Source organism: Mauremys mutica, chromosome 6, assembly GCF_020497125.1.
Source record: "Mauremys mutica isolate MM-2020 ecotype Southern chromosome 6, ASM2049712v1, whole genome shotgun sequence".
Classification (NCBI taxonomy): domain Eukaryota; kingdom Metazoa; phylum Chordata; order Testudines; family Geoemydidae; genus Mauremys; species Mauremys mutica.
Genome location: NC_059077.1, coordinates 68,233,052 through 68,255,765, shown reverse-complemented (window position 1 = coordinate 68,255,765; position 22,714 = coordinate 68,233,052). Strand labels below are relative to the sequence as shown.

Genomic DNA, 22,714 nt, shown 5'->3' with positions numbered 1-22,714 from the left:
GCGGTCGCGGCTCCTGCGCATTCCTCCCCCTCGCGAACGCGCCTGAGCCCAGCTGCAGCGCCTGGAAAGTGCGAGCCGGCCCGGCGCGCGCTCCCCTGGCGCCTTCCAGGCTGGAACGGGAATCCGGGGCTCGGGAGGGGACGCGCGCGCCGCGCCCGTGCGCGAGGAGGCTGAGCGCCCGGGCTCGCCGCCGCCGCTCGCGAGCCGCGCGGTGCATGCACGGCGGGGAGGGCTCTTGCCGACTGAGGGTCCCGAGCGCCGCGGGTTGCGCTGCCTGCTCCTCCTCCTGAGCAGAGCCGCATGATGGCGGCAGCTGCGGCCGTGGTGGTGGAGGTGAGCGTGAGCAGCACTGAGAGCAGCAGCAGCGACACATCCAGCACCGGCGAGGAGGAGAGGATGAGGCGCCTCTTCCAGACCTGCGATGGCGATGGGGACGGCTACATCAGCAGGTAACAGCCGTAAGGGCAGGAAAGGGTTTGTGCAGCTGGGCGTGGGGATTCCCCTCTTCGCCCTTTTCCCCCTCAAAAAAAGTGACATCGTAAGTTCTCAAGTAAGTTTCTCGGGGAGAGTTTGCAGTAGTTTGCAATCAGCAGCATTGTGCATGGGGGCTGTCTTTCCCTGTGCAACAGGGGCAGGCTGGACTGGACCATCCTTTCTCAGTTCAGTTTGCGGCACCTTCTTGGGGGCTAGTAGTTTGTTAGTCTTTCGTTTGGGTGGTTCTGGGCATCATGTTTAGTAATTACAAGAGTCCTTGGCTTAAGTGATGCTTTTCTCTTGCAATAACTGCCTGAGATGGTGGTAAGAAGAGATCGAGCCCTTTTTAGCACAGAAGTAGATCAGAGCCCCTTTAGTTTCTGCGGGTGCAATAATCTGCTCAGAGAGCAGGATGCTTGCACTGTCCTGCTACTGTGGGCAGCAGCCAGGAAGGCGAATTTATATAAACTCCTAGAAGTTAGAGATGTACAAGACTTGTACATCTCTAGTTCCATCCACTCAATCATTCTGCCAGTGCAAGGTTGTTCCTAAGTAACAGGGTACATGATGATGCTCCACTAGTATTCAAACTTCATAGCACAACATTTGGATAAATCATTTGCCTCAGATCTACAGCATGAGAATATCAGCTATGAAGGAATAGCAGGCATTCTCTTCTGAAATGTTGTGTCTGATTTGGTGTTCTGTTCCAATTTTTTGTGTTGGGATAGTGAAATTAGTTCACAGTGTCTCGCTTCCTATGTGGATAACCATCCTTTCCATTAGAGTAGCAAGGATTAGCTGAAAGTTTAGTACGTCAGTGCTAACAAATGGATATTTAGGAATCAAGGTGAGTTTTGTACACACACCATATAGTTGCTAATTGCCTGGGGCCAACATTTTTTAAATATTTACCAGATTTGATTTTTATTAATATTTCTATTAGATCAGACAAGGTAACTTCCATGTGACCCACAAAAATTAAACCACATCAGTCAGATGTTTCCTTTACTCTAAGGAGTCCGGTGGCACCTTAAAGACTAACAGATTTATTTAGGTGGCCACCGGACTCCTCATTTTTGTGGATACAGACTAACACAGCTACCCCTCTGATTCTTTACTCTAACATGTTAAACAAGTGGTGTACAGTAAACTTACAAAATTGTTGTAACTTAAAAATTCCTTTGCTCTTCCAGTGCATATAGTTTTGGCTGTGCCTTTCTTGAGACCCTTTTCTTGCAACTGTGTGTGCATGGGTGGACTCTTGTACCCACAAAAAATCAATTTCATGGCAGTGATGATGGCTTTAACTGTGTTGTGTACAGCACTGAGCATGTTGTTGGAAATACATATCACACTTCTAGATGTTCCTACATCGGTAGTTAGCAGCAGTCTGTTTTAAGTGGGAGAGGACTAGTGGCAGGGTGTTTTCTGTAAGGGGCCTTTAAATTTTTTTTAATAAGCTTTCAGAATCAGGATAGGATTTTCAAAGGTGGTGGGGACCTGCAGCTCCAAATGAATTCAGTAGGAGCTGCAGGTGCTCTGCACTTCTGAAGAGTTGGGATGTGAGAGAAAGTTATTAATCTAGGCTAGGAGCTCTTCTGAAACCTAAGAACATGAGGCTGAACAGAGGCCAAGTGAGCTATAATTCTCAACAGAGTTTGAGATTAGACAGTTGTTGAGAATCTCAAATACTGTGCATCAGTAAATAATGGTACTTTGTTTAAAAAGAGTCATCTTACATTAATCATTTTGCCATTTTATTCTTATCTAATAGACATCTTGAGTATTTTTTCAACCAAGGGGCTGTTTTATCAGTGGTTATTCTGAAATGAAAATACTGAAAATGTACACTTTTATATATACCAGTGTGTTAAGTCCAGTAAAGATGACATTTTCCTTTTAGTTTGTATGCCATAGTAATAGACATTATTTTGCTTGTCAGAAAATTTGAAACACTTGTTTACGATATATGTTCCCTGATTATAATATGCTATCTCATCTATACCCTTATTGCTTTTTTTCTGACTATGTAAACTGAAGTGGGAGTTAATCAAATACTGTAGTTAGTGTACATAAAACTTGCTAATGGAATGTTAATATATTGCTTTATGTGGACAATTAGGGGACACTAATGAACCACCAAAACAGACTGCTGTATTTTAAATTAACTTTGCTCCTGTTCATCACAAAAGCCTGGAAACAGTTTTAATTAAAGAGAAACAAAAATTACATCATGAAGCAATTGAAAGTAACATGAAAGAGAGAACTATAAAAAAGATAAAACTTTTAATGCTGACATCTTTCCAGAAAAATAGAATCACACTGAAGACAGAAACAGCTAAATGGAAATATTGAAAAGGAGACCAAATTGGTGTTCTTCACAGAACCTCTCTCCCCCTCTGAAGAGCTATAAAATAGCTCTCTAAGTTTAGGATCATCAGCCTTTCCAGATGATAGATGAAAAGGATGATAGCTTAATTTATAATAGACAGACTTCAAAAATTTTAAATGAAAGTGCATTTCTAGGCCATTCATGAGAGAATCAGTGAAACTGTATGCTACAGTCCTATCTTGTTCTAAATCTCACCCAAGAGCTATGAGGGTTGAGTGTCTAAAATCCCAAGAACTGGAGTAGGAGGGGCACTGGAATACATCAGGAAACAAATATAGCACAAAAGAGAGTAGTTGAAAGCCAAAGAGGAGGTATCCGGACCATTATTGGTGGTTAATAACCTACTTTGGGATGGGGAATGTACTTTCAAGTGAGCAGTGGTATGGCCTGGATCCAAAAGCAATAACATAGATATCCATCTTCTTTTAAACTTCATATTTTTTAGGAAGATGATCAAGGGATCTTTGGCAAGGTATCTTTGGCATCATCTGGAGTCACCTGATTTTCTTGACCCCTATCAATTAGGTTTCAGTCCTGGGGACATGGCACAGATACTACATTGATTTCCTTGGACACTGATCTTGGAAATGGAATGGATCTTTCACTTGGCATTGCATACTGTCTAATTTTTTCCACTAATCTACTTTATGGCAAATTGTGTATGCAGGAGTGGGTTTGCCTAGTGGTTCTCAGGAATTTTCATAGTGTGGGCCATCTGCAGAGAGGTTGTCTCTGAGACATTTCCTTTGCACTCACAATAACACAACATCCATGTGGCACTCTGTAGCAATTGTTTACATGAAAAATAATATTAGGAAAGTGTTTGGTATTTTATCTCCTTTTGATGTAATAAGTGATTTGTCCTTTTTGCAATGTTAATTGCACTGTATGCTTTTGCTCTTAATTTAATTTTATCCTCCTATCTATACTTTCCCTTTTGCTGCTGCTGCTTTCTTATCCATATAGTTCAGCCATGGTCCTCTTTTCCTCTGCCCTCCTGGATATGCTGCCTGGCTTCCCATTCTCTCTTGCCCTACTTCCCTGGACTTTTCTTTGCTTCCTTTGCCCACTGGTGACTCTGGTTCCTGTTTCCTTGCCTTTTCTCCTATAGCTCTAGTGGAGGCAGGACCCTCCTTGTTCATTGCTCCTTTTACAGGCCTGCAGTTCAGCTTTGTAATAAAGATTGTGGACATCTATTAGAAGCAGCTAGAAACAAAGAAGCAAAGACAACACCCTATCACCCCCAGCCTGCTCTCTCTGGGCCACTGGTGGTCACAAAGTGCAGTTTCAGAACTGTTAGACTTTTCCTCTTTTGAGCATCCATTTTTGAGAAATTTTAATTTATTTTAAATGTAACAAGGATCTCCCCTCCCATTTTTCAGCTGTTGTTCAGTATAATTTATAACAATTGAAAATACGCACACAATAGCCCAGGGGTAGGCAACCTATGGCACGCGTGCTGAAGGCAGCACACAAGCTGATTTTCAGTGGCACTCACACTGCCAGGGTCCTGGCCACGGGTCTGGGGGGCCTCTGCATTTTAATTTAATTTTAAATGACGCTTCTTAAACATTTTACAATTTTTATTTGCTTTACATACAACAATAGTTTAGTTATATATTATAGACTTAAAGAGAGAGACCTTCTAAAAACGTTAAAATGTATTACTGGCACGCAAAACCTTAAATTAGAGTGAATAAATGAAGACTCAGCACACCACTTTTGAAAGGTTGCTGACCCCTGCAGTAGCCATTCCACTGGCATCCCTGAAGTTTATTTAGTTTTTTTTGCTTGCTTACTAAATGCCTCCAGAAGAGCATTTGCAAGGTTGCTGCTTGGTTTTAGAACTCCCTCTGAAACTTCAGAGACCTTGTGGGAGAGAGAGTGTTTATTCTTGCAGTACAGGCAGGCAGTTTTTCATTGTATGCATCTTTATTTAGTGTATCACATGGGGAGATGAGCTATTTGCATTTCTAATGAAGTTATATGGAGTCTCAGCTGTGGAAACTCTATCTTGTCGATTAAACCAAAAATCTCTCTAAATATTAGCAGGGAAGTAGAGGTACATATGGAGATAAAGGGCACCTCCTGAGAGAACAGTTAATTGTCAGTCTCTGAATAGTTAAGATGACATTTTAAAATGATTGATAAAGGCATAATTGCTAACTATGTGCCATTTGATTATTGATGACTGATACTAGGAAGAAATAAAAAAATGAGGTGAAGAATTTTAGGTGCTCACCTATATAAGTTGCGTTCTTTAGCCACTTAGACCCATTTTACCTCAGTACAGCAATGTTTACAAAATAAAAAAAGTATAAACCAAATGCTGCAATTTTAACTTGGCCAGCATGTTCTTTTTACTTCTGTTGTGTTCACTTTCAATGGAGGACAAGTACTTAGGACGCTTTTGGGAGTTTAGCAATAATAATGTTACTTTGTGAATGTTGTTATGCAGGACATTTTTAGGACCCAGTCCTGCCTTTGTTAAAGTCAGTGGGAGCTTTTGTGATTCGCCTCATTGGGAGCTAGATTCAGGCTTTCAGGGTTGTTCATATAAAGCAGTGGTCCCCAACCTTTTCCGGGTGGCGGGCGCCGGACTACGAGCCATCAAGGACTGTGGCCGGTGGACAAGCATCCGCCGAAATGCTTCCGAGAAGCGGCAACATCAAGAGGCGTCGCTGCTGAAAATCAGCGTCATTTCGGCGGCGACGCCTCTTGGTGACGCCGCTTTTCGGCAGCGACGCCTCTTGGTGACGCCGCTTTTTGGCGGCATTTTGGCAGCACCTTGTCTGCTGGCCAGTACACGGCCCACATAGATGCCCCGGCGGGCGCCATGGTGCCCGTGGGCACTATGTTGGGGACCACTGATATAAAGACTCTATTTTTTTTTTTTACTTATTTCTACCGTTAACTGAATTATATTTATTAATAAGTATCTCTTAGTTGAATAATATACAGCTGTAACAGTTTGTTTTGCTTATGTTTTTGAGAGGCTTTAAAAACATTACAGATCTGAAACTGTAGTGAATTAAACATCTCTTCTGCATCACAGAGTCCGCTCATTGGTGAGGACACCTGTAGTTTGTTGTTTCTTTTATAAGGTCAACATATGTGGCACTTGTGACTGTCAATGAGGAAAGTGAGAACCCTGTTCAGTTTTCACAGGTGGTGGAGTAATTGATGTTTCCTTTTGAAACTTGATGGCCATGTAGTTTTATTAGTGTTCTGTTTAGACTCCTAATGAGTTTCACACCTACTATAATATGTACCAAAATGCTTTACTATAGTCTTCAGTTAAGTTATACAGTCCTTAAATATCTTTGTTTCATGTAGTAAACACCAACAGATATGCTTATGTATTAAAAGTGAAGTTATGGCAATTACGCAGGTGGTGGGACAAGAAGAAATGAATCTGTCTAATCCTGTCATGAAACGTTCAACAGTTTTATATTTTTAATGTTTAATTTTTACAAGTGTTCAAATGTTCAGTAGGATTATAAAAAAGAAAGGAAAAACAATGAACACTGAATCCAAAGGAAATACGTACATATTTTTATCATGCCAGCCTGAATCTAGTTACAACTTGGAGAGGTAATTTAGAAATGTATTTACATTACTTTATCTTCTTTACTCTGTGAATTCTTTACTGGATGAATGCAGTGACACTATTACACTGTATTTATAGAGTAGTTATCAGTGGTTCACAGTCAAGCTGGAAGGGCATATTGAGTGGGGTCCTGCAGGGATCAGTTCTGAGTCCAGTTCTGTGCAATATCTTCATCAGTGATTTAGATAATGGCATAGAGAGTACACTTATAAAGTTTGCGCACAATACCAAGCTGGGAGGGGTTGCAAGCATTTGGGAGGATAGGGTTAAAATTCAAAATGATCTGGACAAACTGGAGAAAAAGTCTGAAGTAAATAGGATGAAATTCAATAAGGACAAATGCAAAGTACTCTGCTTAGGAAGGAACAATCAGTTGTACACATACAAAATGGGAAATAACTGCCTAGAAAGGAGTACTGCAGAAAGAGATCTGGGGGTCATAGCAGACCACAAGCTAAATGAGAGTCAATAGTGTAATGCTGTGGCAAAGAAAGTGAACATCCTTCTGGGATGTATTAGCAGGAGTAACGAGAAGTAATTCTTCCACTCTACATGCTGATTAGGCCTCAGCTGGAGTATTGTGTCCAGTTCTGGACACAACACTTCAGGAAAGATGTGGACAAATTGGAGAAAGTCCAGAGTAGTGCAACAAAAATGATTAAAGGTCTAGAAAACATGACCTCTGAGGGAAGATTGAAAAAATTGGGTTTGTTTAGTCTGGAGAAGAGAAGAGTGAGGGGGAACATAACAGTTTTCAAGTACATAAAAGGTTGTTACATGGAGGCGGGAGAAAATTGTTCTCCTTAACCTCTGAAGATAAGACAAGAAGCAATGGGTTTGAATTGCAGCAAGGGTGGTTTAGGTTGGACTTGAGGACAAACTTCCTGTCAGGGTGGTTAAGCACTGGAATAAATTGCCCAGAGAAGTTGTAAAATCTCCCTCATTGAAGATTTTTAAGAACAGGTTAGACAGACACCTGTCAGGGGTGGTCTAGATCATAGTTTCTCAAATGCGGCCACTGTGACCGAATGCAGCCGCCAGCAGGTTTCTCTGTGGCGACGGCAGTTTCCTGGGCAATTTGTGGGGGGGAAGCATCAGCCCCTCCCCTTTGTCTCTGTTGCTCCTGCATGTGCCGCCTTTTTGGAGACACAGGTGGGACACACAGCGCTTAAGGAGAAAGGTGAGGTAGTGAGGAGGGGGTGAGAAGGCGAGCAGCGAGGCAAGCAGCGGGTGTGGTGGGTGAGGAGGCAAGCAGCGAGATGAGCTGCGGGTGGGGGGGGCTGGTGGGGGAGTGAGGAGGCGAGCGGCGAGCCAGCAGCAGGGTGAGGAGGTGGGTGGGGGGGCTGTCTGCGAGCGTGGGAGTGAGGAGGTGAGCAAGGATGTGTGTGAGGAGGAGGAGAATGGTGAGGCGAGCAGTGGGTGGGGGGGGGAGGAAGCCATGAATAGGGGGCGGTGAGGAGGCAAGAGTTGAGTGGCGGGGGGGGCCTGGGGGAGGAGTAAGGAGGTGAGCAGCGAGCCAGCAGGAGGGTGACGAGTTGGCCAGAAGGGTCTGGCTGCGAGCGGAGGAGTGACAAGACGGGCAGGGTGGTCTGGCTGTGAGCGTGGGAGTGACGAGGCAGGCGGGGGGGTGAGGAGGTGAGCGGCGGGTGCATGGGCAGCAGGTGGAGCCCCCCTTTGGGGAGGCTAGCCCCCGACTCTACCCCTTCTGCCCACGCTTCTGCCCCCTCCCCCCTCCCCCGGCACCTGGAGCCCCAAGACCCCCTGCACCTGGAGCCACAAGCCACGGCGGAGGAGCCCCAGGGTGGCCGAAGCCCTGAGACTGGTCCCGCCGCCCCCCCCCCCCTTGCCCGGAGGAGCCCCAGGCTGGCTGAACCCTTGAGTGTCCCCACGTGCCCGGACCAGCCGCTCCCCTCCCCTGCCCTCCACTCCGCTCCCATCCCCTCCCCAGACCCAAGCCCAGATAAGTTTTTCGTTATTATTTAGACTTCTTTATGTCAAAGCATTTTTAAATTTACTTCAGAATTGTTATAGACTTTTACCAGAAAAGCAAAAGAAACAATAATAAAAAAGACAAGAACATGCAAAGCACCTTATTTGTGTTTCTATTCTGTTAGGTCTAGTAAAGAATAGAGATAACTGTGCATGAATTTTATTATTGAGTTTGCAAAAAAACACCAAAACCTTACATAAATAAATTACAATGATTTGGAGATATATATATATATGTACATATTACTTTATTAGCTTTAGGAAAAATAAATAATTTTAGGAAAAAGTGTCAGTGTCATTTGTTGCAAGAACCTCTGGTTTAGATAATACTCGGTCCTGCCTTGAATGCAGGAGACTGGATTAGATGATCTCTCGAGGTCCCTTTCAGTCCTACAATTCTATGAAAATTCATCTTCAGGAATGGGTACAACACTTGGATGTCATTCCAAAAAGAATCTGCAGTACCAAATGCTTGGAGGGTTCAGATTGCAGGCCACAGTCCCCCATTTCTTGCTGAGTGTTGTGTTGAAGGTTTTGAATGATTTTTTGGTTCTTGTATTACGGGGTGGGAAGAACTTCCAGAAACAGCTGGCTTTTTTCACCATATGTTTCTCCTTCAGCTTTTGTGCTCAGTTGAGCTGAGATTTTGGTTGTCAGGATCCGAAAAATGCCTGTTATTGGCAAACGTGTTGGCAGTAGTCGGAGAAAGGTCCAGTGTTTTTGGTGTGTCACACAGTGATTCTGAGTTTTCAACAATCAACATTACCTTGGTGGGCAGAATCTAGCAGTCATTTTGGTTATTTGCCAGTCTCTGCAGAGTTTCTGCTTTAGAACCAACAAACTCAGAATGATCTAGGAGACGCATTAGGACACTCCACATGTTATTTACATGACAGGCACTGAAATACAAGCTCATCCACCGATGTGGCACAACAGGTGTCGTTTAATCAGCAGCTAGCACTGTAAAACAAAGCCTTCAACTTTTTTGCATGAAAACGGCCCTGCATCCAATGATGCAAGATTTCATGTCTTTCATTTCTTCTGTGGCAGTAGGTGCTGACAGTGCAACGTTAATCAGATGAGCAGGACAGGTAATATGTAGCAGCTCTGGTTTCTGATTGCATTTAATCCCTCGTGCAAATTTAGCCATGTAAGAAGCAGAATCTGTGTTAATTGTGGCCACATTTTCCCAAATTAGTTGATGCATCTCAAGCATGTCAGTTATTGCTTCGTTGATAAAACGGCTGTCAGCAGAGGGGATGAATGTCACATCAGCACAAAACAATGTGCGTTTATTAGCTTTGAAATAAAAAAATGAAAACAAAAGGCCCACAATTGGATGATCAAAGCTTCAGGAGATGTGTCAAAAATCAGACTAGACACCACATTTCCATCAAATCGTTCTATCAGTTTAGATACTAAAGCATCTTATGAGTGAGGTTGTCTGCATTAGGGGTTTTTTGCTGCTGGACAGTGTTGTGTCACCAATAGGCCCCTCTGGAATTAACAATGGTGGTTTGGCTGGTGGTGGTGAAGTGACTCAAGAAGCTTAAAGAAAAAAGTAAGCTTCAGGATAAACAGTCAATATCAGGAGCTTTCACCATGGCTTTAATGAAAGAGAGGACACAGCACGATTGTGTCAATGAATTTGTGCGCACAAATTCATTGACACAATCGTGCTGTGTCCTCTCTTTCATTAAAGCCATGGTGAAAGCTCCTGATATTGACTGTTTATCCTGAAGCTTACTTTTTTCTTTAAGCTTCTTGGGTCACTTGCTTTCAACATTCTCCTTTATTCTGTCAGTTTGAGCACTGACATCAATGCTGCAGTACTTGCAGCTCAATGCATTCTCTTTATTCTCGTCTTTACTTTTCTTGGATATCTCTAAGCACTGATTTCCTTGTTGGTATTCGGCATAGATTTGCCTTTTCTCCCCATGTTTACCTTTTTACGTGATCTATCTGTAACCCCCAAGGAGCTTGTCTAGGTTCCTGGGGCTCTGTGGGCTGGTAGTTCAGGGAGCAGCACACTGTCCCTGGTAGGAAAGGGGAACCAAGCGCAGACGCAGAATCTGCTAGGCAACCTGGAGCGGGAGAGGAGAGAGACTATGTAGAACAACAGGGGCCCCTGTTGGTTGGGGAAGGATTGCAGGTGTGCCTGCTCAGAGGAAGGGGCATAGTGAAATGAGTGACAAGGGAAAGCCTGGGAAGAAGAGCTAGCCTGACCAGTAGGGAGTGAGATGCCCTGGATGGGGGAGAAGCCATTTGGGGGGAAGTCTGGAGCCAGCCACGGAAAGGGCAGGACTGGCAGTGTGGGAATCCAGAAGAAGCCAGGCCTGCCCATCCAAACCTTTAAGGAAATGGGCACTAAAGGAAGTAACCAGGTGACTAGAGGGCAATATATATCTTTATCTGTGAAGGATTGACTGTTGAAATTGAGTGCCATGCTAAATGGATGCACAGAAATAGGCAGGCAGCATTTCTTTGTGAGCCAATCATAGCGCAATATTAACATTGTTTGATTTTTTTTTCAACCTCCACTATGTGTATGTTCTGTGTTTTACATTGTGGAACGGCTTCAATCTCAGAGTTTGCAGGACACACAAATCGTGTAAAGTTTTAGGGTTTAACAAAAATAAGTACCTGAAAACATACTGAGTGGATTGATAAATAGGTGCAAATCAGTAAAAACTGAACTCTTTTAATAAAAAAAAATGGTAATTTATTAGTGAAAATGAGTAAAAACTGAAAATGCAGAAAACTAGTCATCCTGTAAGGTAGACAAACGCAGAGAATAAGAAACCTGCCTATCTGATACATAGTTGGTACATGTCATTAAAACACGTGTTGAAAGAGTGCTTCTTTTGACAGTGATTCTCAGTAGGAACTCCTTAATAAATTTGTCTGCCTTATCAGATTACATGAATGGAATTAATAGTTATATAGACCTGTGAACACTCACTGGCTCTACAATCAGAGTGACACTTCTGTGATGGGTTGGATCACAGAACCCCCCTTTGGAACTGCCACCTGATGTGCTGAGACTACCCCTAAGCCTGTTTTCCCTGGCAGCTTGGGACTTCAGAACCCGGCCTGGTTGTGCCAGACATGCTAGCCTGCTACAAACACCCCCAGGTCTGAACTACATCCCCCAAAAGCTGCAGGCTTAACTGAAAACAGCCTGAGAAGTGCTTCTGTCTCCAGCACTCAGATGCCCAGCTCCCAGTGGGGGCCAAACCCCAAATAAATCCGTTTAACCCTGTATAAAGCTTATACAGGGTAAACTCATAAATTGTTCGCCCTCTATAACACTGATTTGCATAACTGCAATAGGACCTCAGAGTTATATTTCATATTTCTAGTTTCAAGTACAAGAGGGATACATTTATACAAATAGGATGACCACACTCAGTAGATTATCAGCTTTGTAATGATACCTTACAAGAGATATTTAGCACAAAGCATATTCCAGTTACATTATAGTCACACTTATTAGCATATTTGCATAAAATCATATAGAGTGCAACATCACAACTTCCATATTTAATGGGCTATAGTAGTCCTGCCTCTCCAGTTCATCCCGTGTCTGAGTGCCTGTAAGCACTTGAGAGCTCTGGAAAGTCTGTGGTTGTGGACCACATGTACAGTTTAAAAATATCTCAGTTAAGGGGACATTGTGAACTTTTAAAAAAAAGTTTTATCTTAACACACATTTCCTAGTTTTTCAGTGTCTAGGTTTTTTTAAACTTGTATATTAATTTTAATATATATTTACAATTTAGTTATAGCTTAATAACATTTTTATCATGGAATAAAGATTTAGGGTGAAATCCTACCTGCCCTGAAGTCAGTGGGAGTTTGCCAATGACTTCAGTGAAGCCAGAACTTCACTAGTTGTCAAACACATGACAACTAGTGTTCATTAGTTGTCATGTGTTTGAGGCAAATAAACAGCATAGTCAGGCTTGAAAAAGTGCACCAGACAGCTACTGGCTGGAAGGCTAACCCTCCTTGCCTGAGAGAGAGATGAAATTTGAGGGTGGGTGGCTCCCACAAGTGATGTAATAAACCCAGTCTCTCTGTCACCCAGTGCAACGGAGAAGGTGAGAAGGGCTGAGATTTCTGCTAGGGTGGTGACTCCATTTTTTTTCTTAGGGGCTCCATCTCTCATAAGAGCCTCTTTGATAATTTTTAAATGTATCTTTCTCTAGTTGCTGGAAGAAAGACAGAGCTCCTGTCCAGAGCCTCCTCTCTGTTGGCAAGGGGATGGTCTCCATTACAGTACTTCTAGGCCTCCAAAAGAGTGACAATTTTAACCTGTCTTCATTAGCAGGCAAATTATTTGTAGCATTGGTTCAAGGAGATCTATTGCTGATAGTAGTTTCCAGCAAAGAGTACATTTTTTTTTAATAGATTTTTCTAGCCAACCATTTTTCTTTTTGTAACTGGTACTTCTCCATAGAGGCTTGCTCTTATGGAGTCATCTTGCATTCGGTCCTTGGCTTCTCTTCTGTCCATCTATATCAGTCTGGTTGGTCATCTTTTTAAATTTAGACCTTAGTATAATTTCTGTGCAGATAATAGAACCCCAAAACTGTTACCTGTTTTGGCTCTCTCACTTTCTGACTCTTTTTCAGTTTCATTAGATCATGTCTCTCCCATAACTTTACTCACTGTATATATAACTGATGTTCTAGTACAGAAGTGGGCAAACTACGGCCTGTGGGCCACATCCAGCCCGTAGGACCCCTCCTGCTTGGCCCCTGAGCTCCTGGCCCGGGAGGTTAGCCCCCTGGCCTCTCCCCCACAGCCTCAGCACACCGCGCCACCGGCGCAATGCTCTGGGCAACCGGGCAGCGCAGCTGCAGAGCCTGTCCTGACCCGGTGCTCTGTGCTGCGCTGTGGCGTGGCTGGCTCCAGCCAGGCGGCATGGTAAGGGGGCAGGGAGTAGGGAGGGTTGGTTAGAGGGCAGGGGAGTTCGGGGTGTAGATGGGTTCGGGGTGGTCAGAGAGCAGGGAACAGGAGGGTTGAATGGGGCAGGGGTCCCGGGGCAGGCAGGAAGGAGTGGGGGTTGGATGGGGTGGGGGGGGGCAGTCTGGGGCAGGGGTTCCAGAGGCAGTTGGGGACAGGGAGCAGGGGCGGTTGGCTAGAGGGCAGGGGAGTTCAGGGTGGTGGTCAGGGGGCGAGGGTGTGGATAGGGGTTGGGGCAGTCAGAGGGCAGGGAACTGGGGTACAGGTGTCCTAGGGGGCAGTCAGGAAGGAGGAGGGGCTTGGATGGGGCGGTGGGGGGCAGTCAGGGCTGGATGTTCGAAGGGCAGTCAGGGGACAGGCAGTGGGGTGTGTGGCTGGGGCAGGGGTCATGGGGGGGCCATCAGGGAACAGGGTGGTGGATGGGGCAGGAGTCCGTGGGGGGGGAGGGGCCGTCAGGGGGTGAAAGTGTGTGTGTGGGGGGGGGTGATGGGGGCAGGGGCCAGGCCATGCCTGGCTATTTGGGGAGGCACAGCCCCCCCTAACCGGCCCTCCATACAATTTCTGAAACCCGATGCGGCCCTCAAGCCAAAAAGTTTGTCCGCCCCTGTTCTAGTACTTCGTCTGCTTGGTGAGAACCCTTCAGTCAATATTCTGTCACCATCCTTTCTCTTCTACTCAAATTTTATATTCACTCTTACTGTCAGGAAGCCCTAAACTCTATTGCCTCTTGGAGTTCTGAAAATCTGCTTGTATAATAGCTTTTTAAAAAAATACTGTCTATGTAATACTCTTTCTTAACCCCTTTCTTTGCTGAAACCTTTATTTCTGCATTCATCTCCCCTCATACTGACTGCAGTAATTCCTTCTTCTATGCTTTCCAGGGCGGTCGATTAAAAACAATATTTGCAGTATTTAAAAAAAAAGTTGTGATTAATCACAGTTTAAATGCACTGTTAAATAATAATAGAATACAAAGTGTACCATGATCACTCTATTATTGTTTTTATTACAAATATTTGCACTATAAAAAAGATCAGATAGTATTTTTCAATTCATCTCATACAAGTACTGTAGTTAAATCTCTTTATTGTGAAAGTGCAACTTACAAATGTAGGGTTTTTTGTTTTTTTTACATAACTGCACTCGAAATTAAAACAATGTAAAACTTTAGAGCCTATAAGTCGAAACATGAAGGGGCATACGAATGCTTACATATCTGGCATGTAAATACCTTGCAATGTGGGCTACAACAATGCCATGCGAACGTTTGCTCTCACTTTCAGGTGACATAAATAAGCGTGCAGCATTATCTCCTGTAAATGTAAACAAGCTTGATTGTCTTAGCAATTGGCTGAACAAGAAGTAGGACTGAGTGGACTTGTAGGAGGGGAATTGAAAAATACTATTTTTTTTTACAGTGCAAATATTTGTAATAAAACTAATATCAAGTGAGCACTGAACGCTTTGTTTTCTGTGTTGTAACTGAAATCAATATATTTAAAAATGTAGAAAAACATCCAAAAATATTTATAATAAATTCAAATTGGTATTCTGTTGTTGTTTAATGGTGCTATTAAAACTGCAATTAATCATGACTTTTTTTAATCTAGATAATTTGTTTTGTGTAATTGCATGCATTAGCTTTGATTAATTGGCAGCCCTAATGCTTTTTGTAAGCTCCAGTTCCCTGTACTATTTTTGTCTAAATTTGGTGGTCTTTTTCATTCCTACTGTTCTTAGGTGCTTTATATTTAGTTGAACATACAGATTAACACTGAACGTGAATCGTTCTTTTGTCAACTTGAATGATATAATGCAATTTTTTTTAACATGGCTACTCTTGATAATATGCTTCAAATATTGTTGATGTTTAAGAGAAGAACAGAAATATCTGTTAAAAGCATGAAACCACAACTTTAATAAAATGATTCAAATTCATCTGTGTAACTTCTTGTGGTTTGTGGACTTATTCCAGGGATAAATTTGGTCATTGGGTTGAAGCAATTTGAGGTACTTGAGATTCAAATTTGCGTCTAGCATACCAATATAGCATGTCAAATTGACATCCAGTTACAGTTTTTGGAAGATAATTAAATGACTCGTCTTTGTAGTCCACTGGAAAAAAATTTGAAAAAGTATTTATTACTTTAATTTGGGTTTCATGCTTTAGTTCATGTAAATTCCTGTATTAATTAGTTTGAACTTGATCTATTTACAGGACTGTTGATTTTATTAAGAATTTCTGTAGGTGGAAGAAGTATTGTCTTGTAATTTAAATCCCAAAATTGACCTCCCTGGAATGGTTTAAACAAACTGATGGGGATTGTACTCCTGATTCTAATAACTGGTGAATATTTAAATAAAATAATCTTCCAAGGGGTGTGTGTGTGTTTAGCCATTCTTGTTGTGTAGAAGCTACAATATTTTATTATCTATTGCCAGCAGAGGAGCAAAGGGCTCAGCAGATTTGAGTAGAAATGTGTACCCAGTTTGCAATGAAGAGCAGTACATCAGAAGGCTCCTTCCTTAAATTCTCGTTTATGTAATGTACTCCTGTATGCTGAAATTAATAAAATAAAATAACTCTCCAGTGCCAGTGAGAGCAGTCAAATAGGCTGCATCTGTGCTGACAAAAATGGGGCCTGCAGTTCACCACCTGTGCTTGTCAGTGCAGCTCCGTCAGTGGTAGGAAGAAGGGAAGCTGTAGAGTAGACAAGATTCATGTGGGCTCTATTGTTTCTGTAACTTTATTCCCTTCCTCAGTTTTTGGCCATTATCCAGCAGCTTGGTATATTTAAGTGGATAGTTCCTACTGCCGCTTGATGGGTTGCTGCCAGGGGGATTCCCAGGAGAGAGACCGTTAGATCTCTTCCTTAAAGACTTAATGATTCACCAGTGTAGCAATTGCAGCCTCTGTTGTTCTTTGTGTATGAACACTGATTTCTTGTGTAAGCCTCTATACAAAACTCTATTCTCAGCTTTCTTTCTGTCTTTCTCTCTCTCTTTCCCCCCTCCCCCCCTTTGAACCATCCTTTAGAATGTGGGAGTTCAGTTCAGGATCTTGAATGATACCTCTCGGACTGACACACATTCCTGTAGTATTAAATGTACAGTTGCATTTTTTAAAGCTACTTTAATCAAACTGCCATGACATGCTCTCAGTGCAGCATAGACCTAATACTATATGAGAGAGACAAGGTGGGTGAGGTAATATTTTTAATTGGACTACCTTCTGTTGCAAAGTACAAGCTTTTGAGCTTCGCAGAGCTCTGGGGAAGGAAACCAGTTTCTGAGCTAAATACAAGTTAGCATTTATGCTTTACAATATGTCCCAACTTTCATTTAGCTCAGACACATTCATATCTTGGGACCAACATGGGTAAACACCACGGCATACTACTATAATATGATTCAGTTATTGTTCTTTCATGGACTAGAAGGGGCAGAGGAAACCTATATTAAAGCAGCTCTACACTAGAAGGTTAAAATAGTGCTTCCCCTTGCAATAAGCCCAAGAACACAGGCTTTGCAAATGGATCTAAGAGAGCTTGAAGGAGGAATCCTTCTCCCGGAAATCATCAGCTAGTTGCACAGCTACTATGCTTCTTCAATTGTAGCCTTTATTGATTCCTTTGAGACAACTGTGACCTGTTTCCAAGGCATCCACCTTCTGCACTAAGTTGCTATTTAGTCCAAAGCCTGGGACACAATGATTAAAAGGATGATCATTTGGCTGCATTTTGCTGCAGCTGAGTTAGAGACTGATGAAGCCTGAGGTAGGGGACATCTTTAGGGGATCAAGACAAACATATATGTGAGCATGTTGTAGGTTGTGACTGAAGTCTGTCTTGTTTGTTGATTGGGGCTTTGCAAAAGCTGGAGGGTGCTGTGCTGGAACTTTCAGCAATAAAAGAAAATCTGGCTCTGTCTGTAAATTTATTAATATAGATGGCAGATATAAAGGCAGTATTTTTGGGCCCTGGTGGGGAGGGGGAGTAAGGTGCAGAAAAAAGATCAGATTTATATCTTCGAAGCTTCCATTGAATGTACAGGTGCCAAATATATCAGGGGATAGCAGCAAAGAACATTCACATGGTTTTAGTGCTTTTCATTCAACACAGTGATCTAGTGACTTCCAAAAAAATAGTCCATCATGGCACTATATGAATTGACAATCTGCTGGAGAGTGCCTTACCTCAGTGGCTGCCTCTAAAATTACATTAAAATATCAGATCCACAGCATGCACACGCATGTTTAACAAAGCTTTTAATTTTCAGGCTCTTCTGCCTTTCAGGATATACTGCAGTTGATGGTAGAACATGGGTTTTCCACAATACATTTAATCATGACAACAGTTTATATTTAATCTTATAAACAGTGAAACACTCTTGAGATTTGATGCACATATCAGTTTATGTCCCAACTGCAGATACTTTCTAACCCTTTCAGGCTATTCTCTATTGGCTGGAAGGGTGACCAGGAACAAAACCTGCGAATGGTCACACTGAGTACTCAACAGCAGGCAGCAACAGTGAAAAACCAAGTGAGAACCAGACACAATGCAAACAAGAGAATAATAATAAAAAAAAGACTCTGTAATATTAATCTAAAATAGAACACGTAGAATGCAGAAAACTGCCTTTAGTCAGGTTTCAGAGTGGTAGCCCTGTTAGTCTGTATCAGCAAAAACAAGGAGGAGTCCTCGTGGCACCTTAGAGAGTAACAAATTTATTTGGGCATAAGCTTTCGTGGGCTAGAGCCCACTTCATCAGATGCATGAAGTGAAAAATATAGGAGCAGGTATAAATACATGAAAGGATGGGGGTTGCTTTACCAAATGTGAGGTCAATCTAACAAGATAAATCAATTAACAGCAGGATACCAAGGGAGGACAAATCTCTTTTGAAGTGGTAAGAGAATGGCCCATTACAGACACTTCAGTTGCAACCCACAACATGCTCACATATATGTTTGTCTTGATCCCCTAAAGAGGCCCCCTACCTCGTTGTTTTAGCCTTTGGACAATCGCAGTAGCAACAACATTTCATTTTAATTTACTTCGGAGAATGAAGCCTCAACCTGAAAATTGGGACAACTACATTTTGTGAACACTCAACCAAGTTTGGTCTGGTACTCTTGTAGCCACTGTTACTTGTCCTAGATTTCAAGAACAACATGGGCTTAGCAGTCAATGATAACAATTCTTCCCCTAGAGTAGTACTGTACCCAATGAACTTTATCTTGAAGTAGCTTGCAGACCTTGAAATAGCTGGGGGACATGATCCATGCACTAGGCTGATTTTGTTCTCTGGCAATCTTTTAAGTACTGTTAGACCAAACTCACTCATCTCTCCTGGGCCACCTGAGAGTTTGGCAATTATCTTTCAAGAGCTCCAGCAGAAATGTATCTGTCTGAGCAAAAATCAAACTTGACCATTCATTCTCACTTCCATGTGTACCATATGCCACGAGAATAGCTGCAGTTCCCAAGGAGCTATGGTAGTTTGACCCTTTCTTCCTTAATCCTGTTGCCTCCTTAGAAGGCTTTTTGAAGTCTCCCACAATCTGCATATGGTTTTTCAGAAAGCCTTTCACTAGGTCCCACACCAAAGACACTTAAGCAAAGTAAGCAGATGGGATAAGAGGGAAGGTTTTCTCATGGATCAGTAACTGATTAAAGGATAGGAAACAAAAGGTAGGAGTACAGAGTCAATTTTCACAATGAAAAGTGGTAAATTGCAGGGTCCCCAAGGATCTGTATTGTGACCAGTGCAGTTCATCATATTCATAAATGATCTGGAAAAGAGGGTAAACGGAGGTGGCAAAGTTTACAGATCATTACTCAAGATTGTTAAGTCCAAAGCTGACTGCAAAGAGTTACAAAGTGATCTCACTCAGCAGGGTGACTTGGCATACAGTGGCAGATGAAATTCAGTGTTGATAAGTGCAAAGTAATGCACTTTGGAAAATGTAATCCCAAATATACATACAAAATGTTGGGGTCTAAATTAGCTGATACTAGTCAAGAAAGAGATCTTGGAGTTTTCATTGTTAGTTCTTTGAATACATCTGCTCAGTGTGCCGCAGCAGTCAAAAAAGCTAACTATGTTAGGAACCATTAGGAAAGGAATAGAAAATAAGACAGAAAATAACATAAATCCATGGTATGCCCATGTCTTGAATAGTGTGAGCAGTTCTGGTTGCTCCATCTCAAAGAAGATATATTAGAATTGGAAAAGGTACAGAGAAAAGCAACAAAAATGACTAATGATGTGGAACAGCTTTCATATGAAGAGACATTAAAAAGACTGGGACTGTTCAGCTTAGAAAAGAGATGACTAAGGGCAGAATATAATAGAAGTATGGGGAAAGTGAATAGAGAACCTTTCACATAACACAAGAACCACGAGTCTTCCAATGAAATTAATAGGCATCAGGTTTAAAACAAACAAAAGGAAGTACTTCTTCACACAACGCACAGTCAGCCTGTGAAACGTTTTACCTGGGGATATTGTGAAGGCCAAAAATCTGACTGGGTTAAAAAAAGAATTAGATAATTTCTTGGAGGATAGGTCCGTCAATGGCTATCAGCCAAGATGGTCAGGGATGCAACCACATGCTCTGGGTATCCCTAAATTTCTGACTGCCAGAAGCTGGGACTGGACAACAGGGGATGGATCGCTCAATAATTGCTCTGTTCTGTTCAATCCCTCTGAAGTGGGTATTACTGGCCAGTATTGGAAAACAGGATATTGGGCTAGATGGACCATTTGCCTTACACAGTATGGCCATTCTTATGTGCTTATGCATTATGGAGCAGTGATGAGAACTGTCGATATGTATCTAAAGGGCAATGCGATTGCAATATTAGTGTGTTTATATATGGGTGCATGGTAGAACTGTATGAAAAACAGAAGTTTAGTGGATGCAGTGCACAGTTATTTACATGAGCACAGTCCTGCTTGCAGCACCTGTCTCTCTTGGGATTTGCTTGAGTTAGCTGCTCTACATTCAAGAGCTTTAAGAATAAAGGTGATATAATTCCACATTTGTTCTCTGCAGGTCATCTCATAGCATTTTAACCAGAAGAAGAAATAAGGGGAAGAGATAGAGAAAGCAGGCAAGCTAAAGACAGCCATACTCTTGGTTTGGGATGGAAAAAATAATCCCTTTGTCAAATACTGGGTCTAGCGTTCATACCAGGAATTAATATTTATTAGAGGTTTATACATTTCAGAATCTGTATTTGTCAGAATTAATACACAAGCATGGAGAGGATATTTGAATTGGCAGTTTCAGAATCTTTAATTATTAAAATCTAGCCATCTACCCAAGTTTTATGTAAAAATCAGGATGATCTTTGAAAATGGCAATACACCTCTACCCCGATATAACGCTGTCCTCAGAGCCAAAAAATCTTACCGCGTTATAGGTGAAACCACGTTATATTGAACTTGCTTTGATCCACCGGAGCACGCAGCCCCCCACCCCGAGCACTGCTTTACCGTGTTATATCCGAATTCGTGTTATATCAGGTTGCGTTATATAGGGGGAGAGGTATTTCATTTTAGTTGAAGTCATTCATATTTGAAAGTTAGTACATATCTGTGTTTTACACAGCTTGTTCTATTCCTCTTTCTCCTGAGTGTTAGTCATATGAGAAGTGACTTAAATATAAATCTTGAACTTGTTATCATAAGGTTTTTCACTGCTTTTGAGTGGCCTTAATATCCATACAGATTTTAATATGAAAAATTGAGCAAGTAACCTGCCATTTAAGAACACAGTTGAAAATACGTCTGTTGGACCTCTTTTTCTCAGTGGAAAAAACCATGCTGAAACAATCAATGTTCTGCTGAAGCTATTTCTTGTCCTTTTAAATTTTTGTTGCATTACTTGTTCATAAGGCTGGAAGACAGTACAATATCTTATGTTGGTTATTACAGTGAGGGAGCCCTTAGGGGACTGTAACTATTCAAGAGAAGACAGAGGTGTTCAATTGAAAATTTTCTCTAATGATTCCAGAATGGTCCTTTACAAAACCAGAATAATTTTCAGAAGATGCTCAATTTTGTGTACTTGGGTTATAACGTACAAACTACTAGTCATCATTTTAGCTGCATAAGTAAGACCTGATACTGCAATTAACTTGGCATGTGGGCTCTGTGTGGGTAGGTGTGGAGTTTTGTCTGCTCAGAACCAATTGCAGGATCAGGACTTAAGTAAATTACACCTCTACCTCGATATAATGCGACCCGATATAACATGAATTCGGATATAACGCGGTAAAGCAGTGCTCGAGGGGGGCAGGGCTGTGCACTACAGTGGATCAAAGCAAGTTCAATATAACGCAGTTTCACCTATAACGCGGTAACATTTTTTTGGCTCCCAAGGACAGCGTTATATCGAGGTAGAAGTGTATATCGTTTAGCATAATCACTGGAGAAATACTTGCCTTTTAGTGGGATTCAGTTTTTTTTTTTTTTTTAAATACTGCAATTAAAAATGAACGTGTGTATTGCCTGTACTGGGAGATACTTGGTTGCTGGAAGAGTCCCACCACTTGGGTAATTAATTCCTTGTATTACTATCTTCCTCCCTTATCTTGCCAGATTATGGTGGGCCACTAGATGGGTGAGAGGCAGATGGTTTTAAACAATTGAACTGGCCATTGTGGTTGGATCCAAGTCACATTCACTGTTTTAAAAATATGCATATAGGATGAAGTAACTCGTGTTTAAACTTGCTTCAGGAAGCAGTTCAGGGTCATTGTGGATCGGAGCTAGGTCTCCTGAGAGATAATGTTCTTACAAATGCCTTAGTTATTCCCCATGTTGACTTTCAGAAGCAGCAGCCTCACTGGAGTTTCTTTATCCCTGTCCAAATCATTGACCACATCATAACACAGTGCCCCAAATATGGACTTAAAGGTGAATTGGATGATATTGATATATTACAGAGGAAGCCTTGAAATGGATAATGCACCTACAACTGCGTCTATAGAGTGTTGCTCTGCAGATCCATACACGCGCAAGAAATTCCTGTCTTGTTGGCTAGACATGCCTTGATGGTTTTAGAGTTTTAGGACAGCCTACAGCAGGTAAAAACTCAGTTACCTCCCTAACCCTTCACTTTGGATTATGAATTGCCATCTTCTTGCCTCATATTTATACCTGCCTCCGGAAATTTCCATTACCTGCGTCTAAGTGGGTATTCACCCACGAAAGCTTATGCTCCAATACATCCGTTAATCTTAAAGGTGCCACAGGACTCT

General features: G+C 42.2%; 1 protein-coding gene across 6 annotated transcripts in view; it reads left to right on the top strand.

Moving 5' to 3' along the window:
- Window positions 1-239: 239 nt before the first annotated feature.
- Window positions 240-22,714, top strand: part of MCC (MCC regulator of WNT signaling pathway) — a 321,225-nt gene continuing 298,750 nt past the window's right edge. For 3 of the 6 annotated variants that reach the window (XM_045022362.1, XM_045022364.1, XM_045022363.1), the window contains exon 1: window positions 242-449. In XM_045022362.1, the coding sequence (XP_044878297.1) occupies window positions 301-449 (149 nt within the window). In that variant the 5' untranslated portion in view covers window positions 242-300. Of the gene's footprint in view, window positions 450-22,714 lie in introns of all 6 variants that reach the window. The other 3 variants (XM_045022361.1, XM_045022360.1, XM_045022358.1) reach the window with 2 other exon arrangements.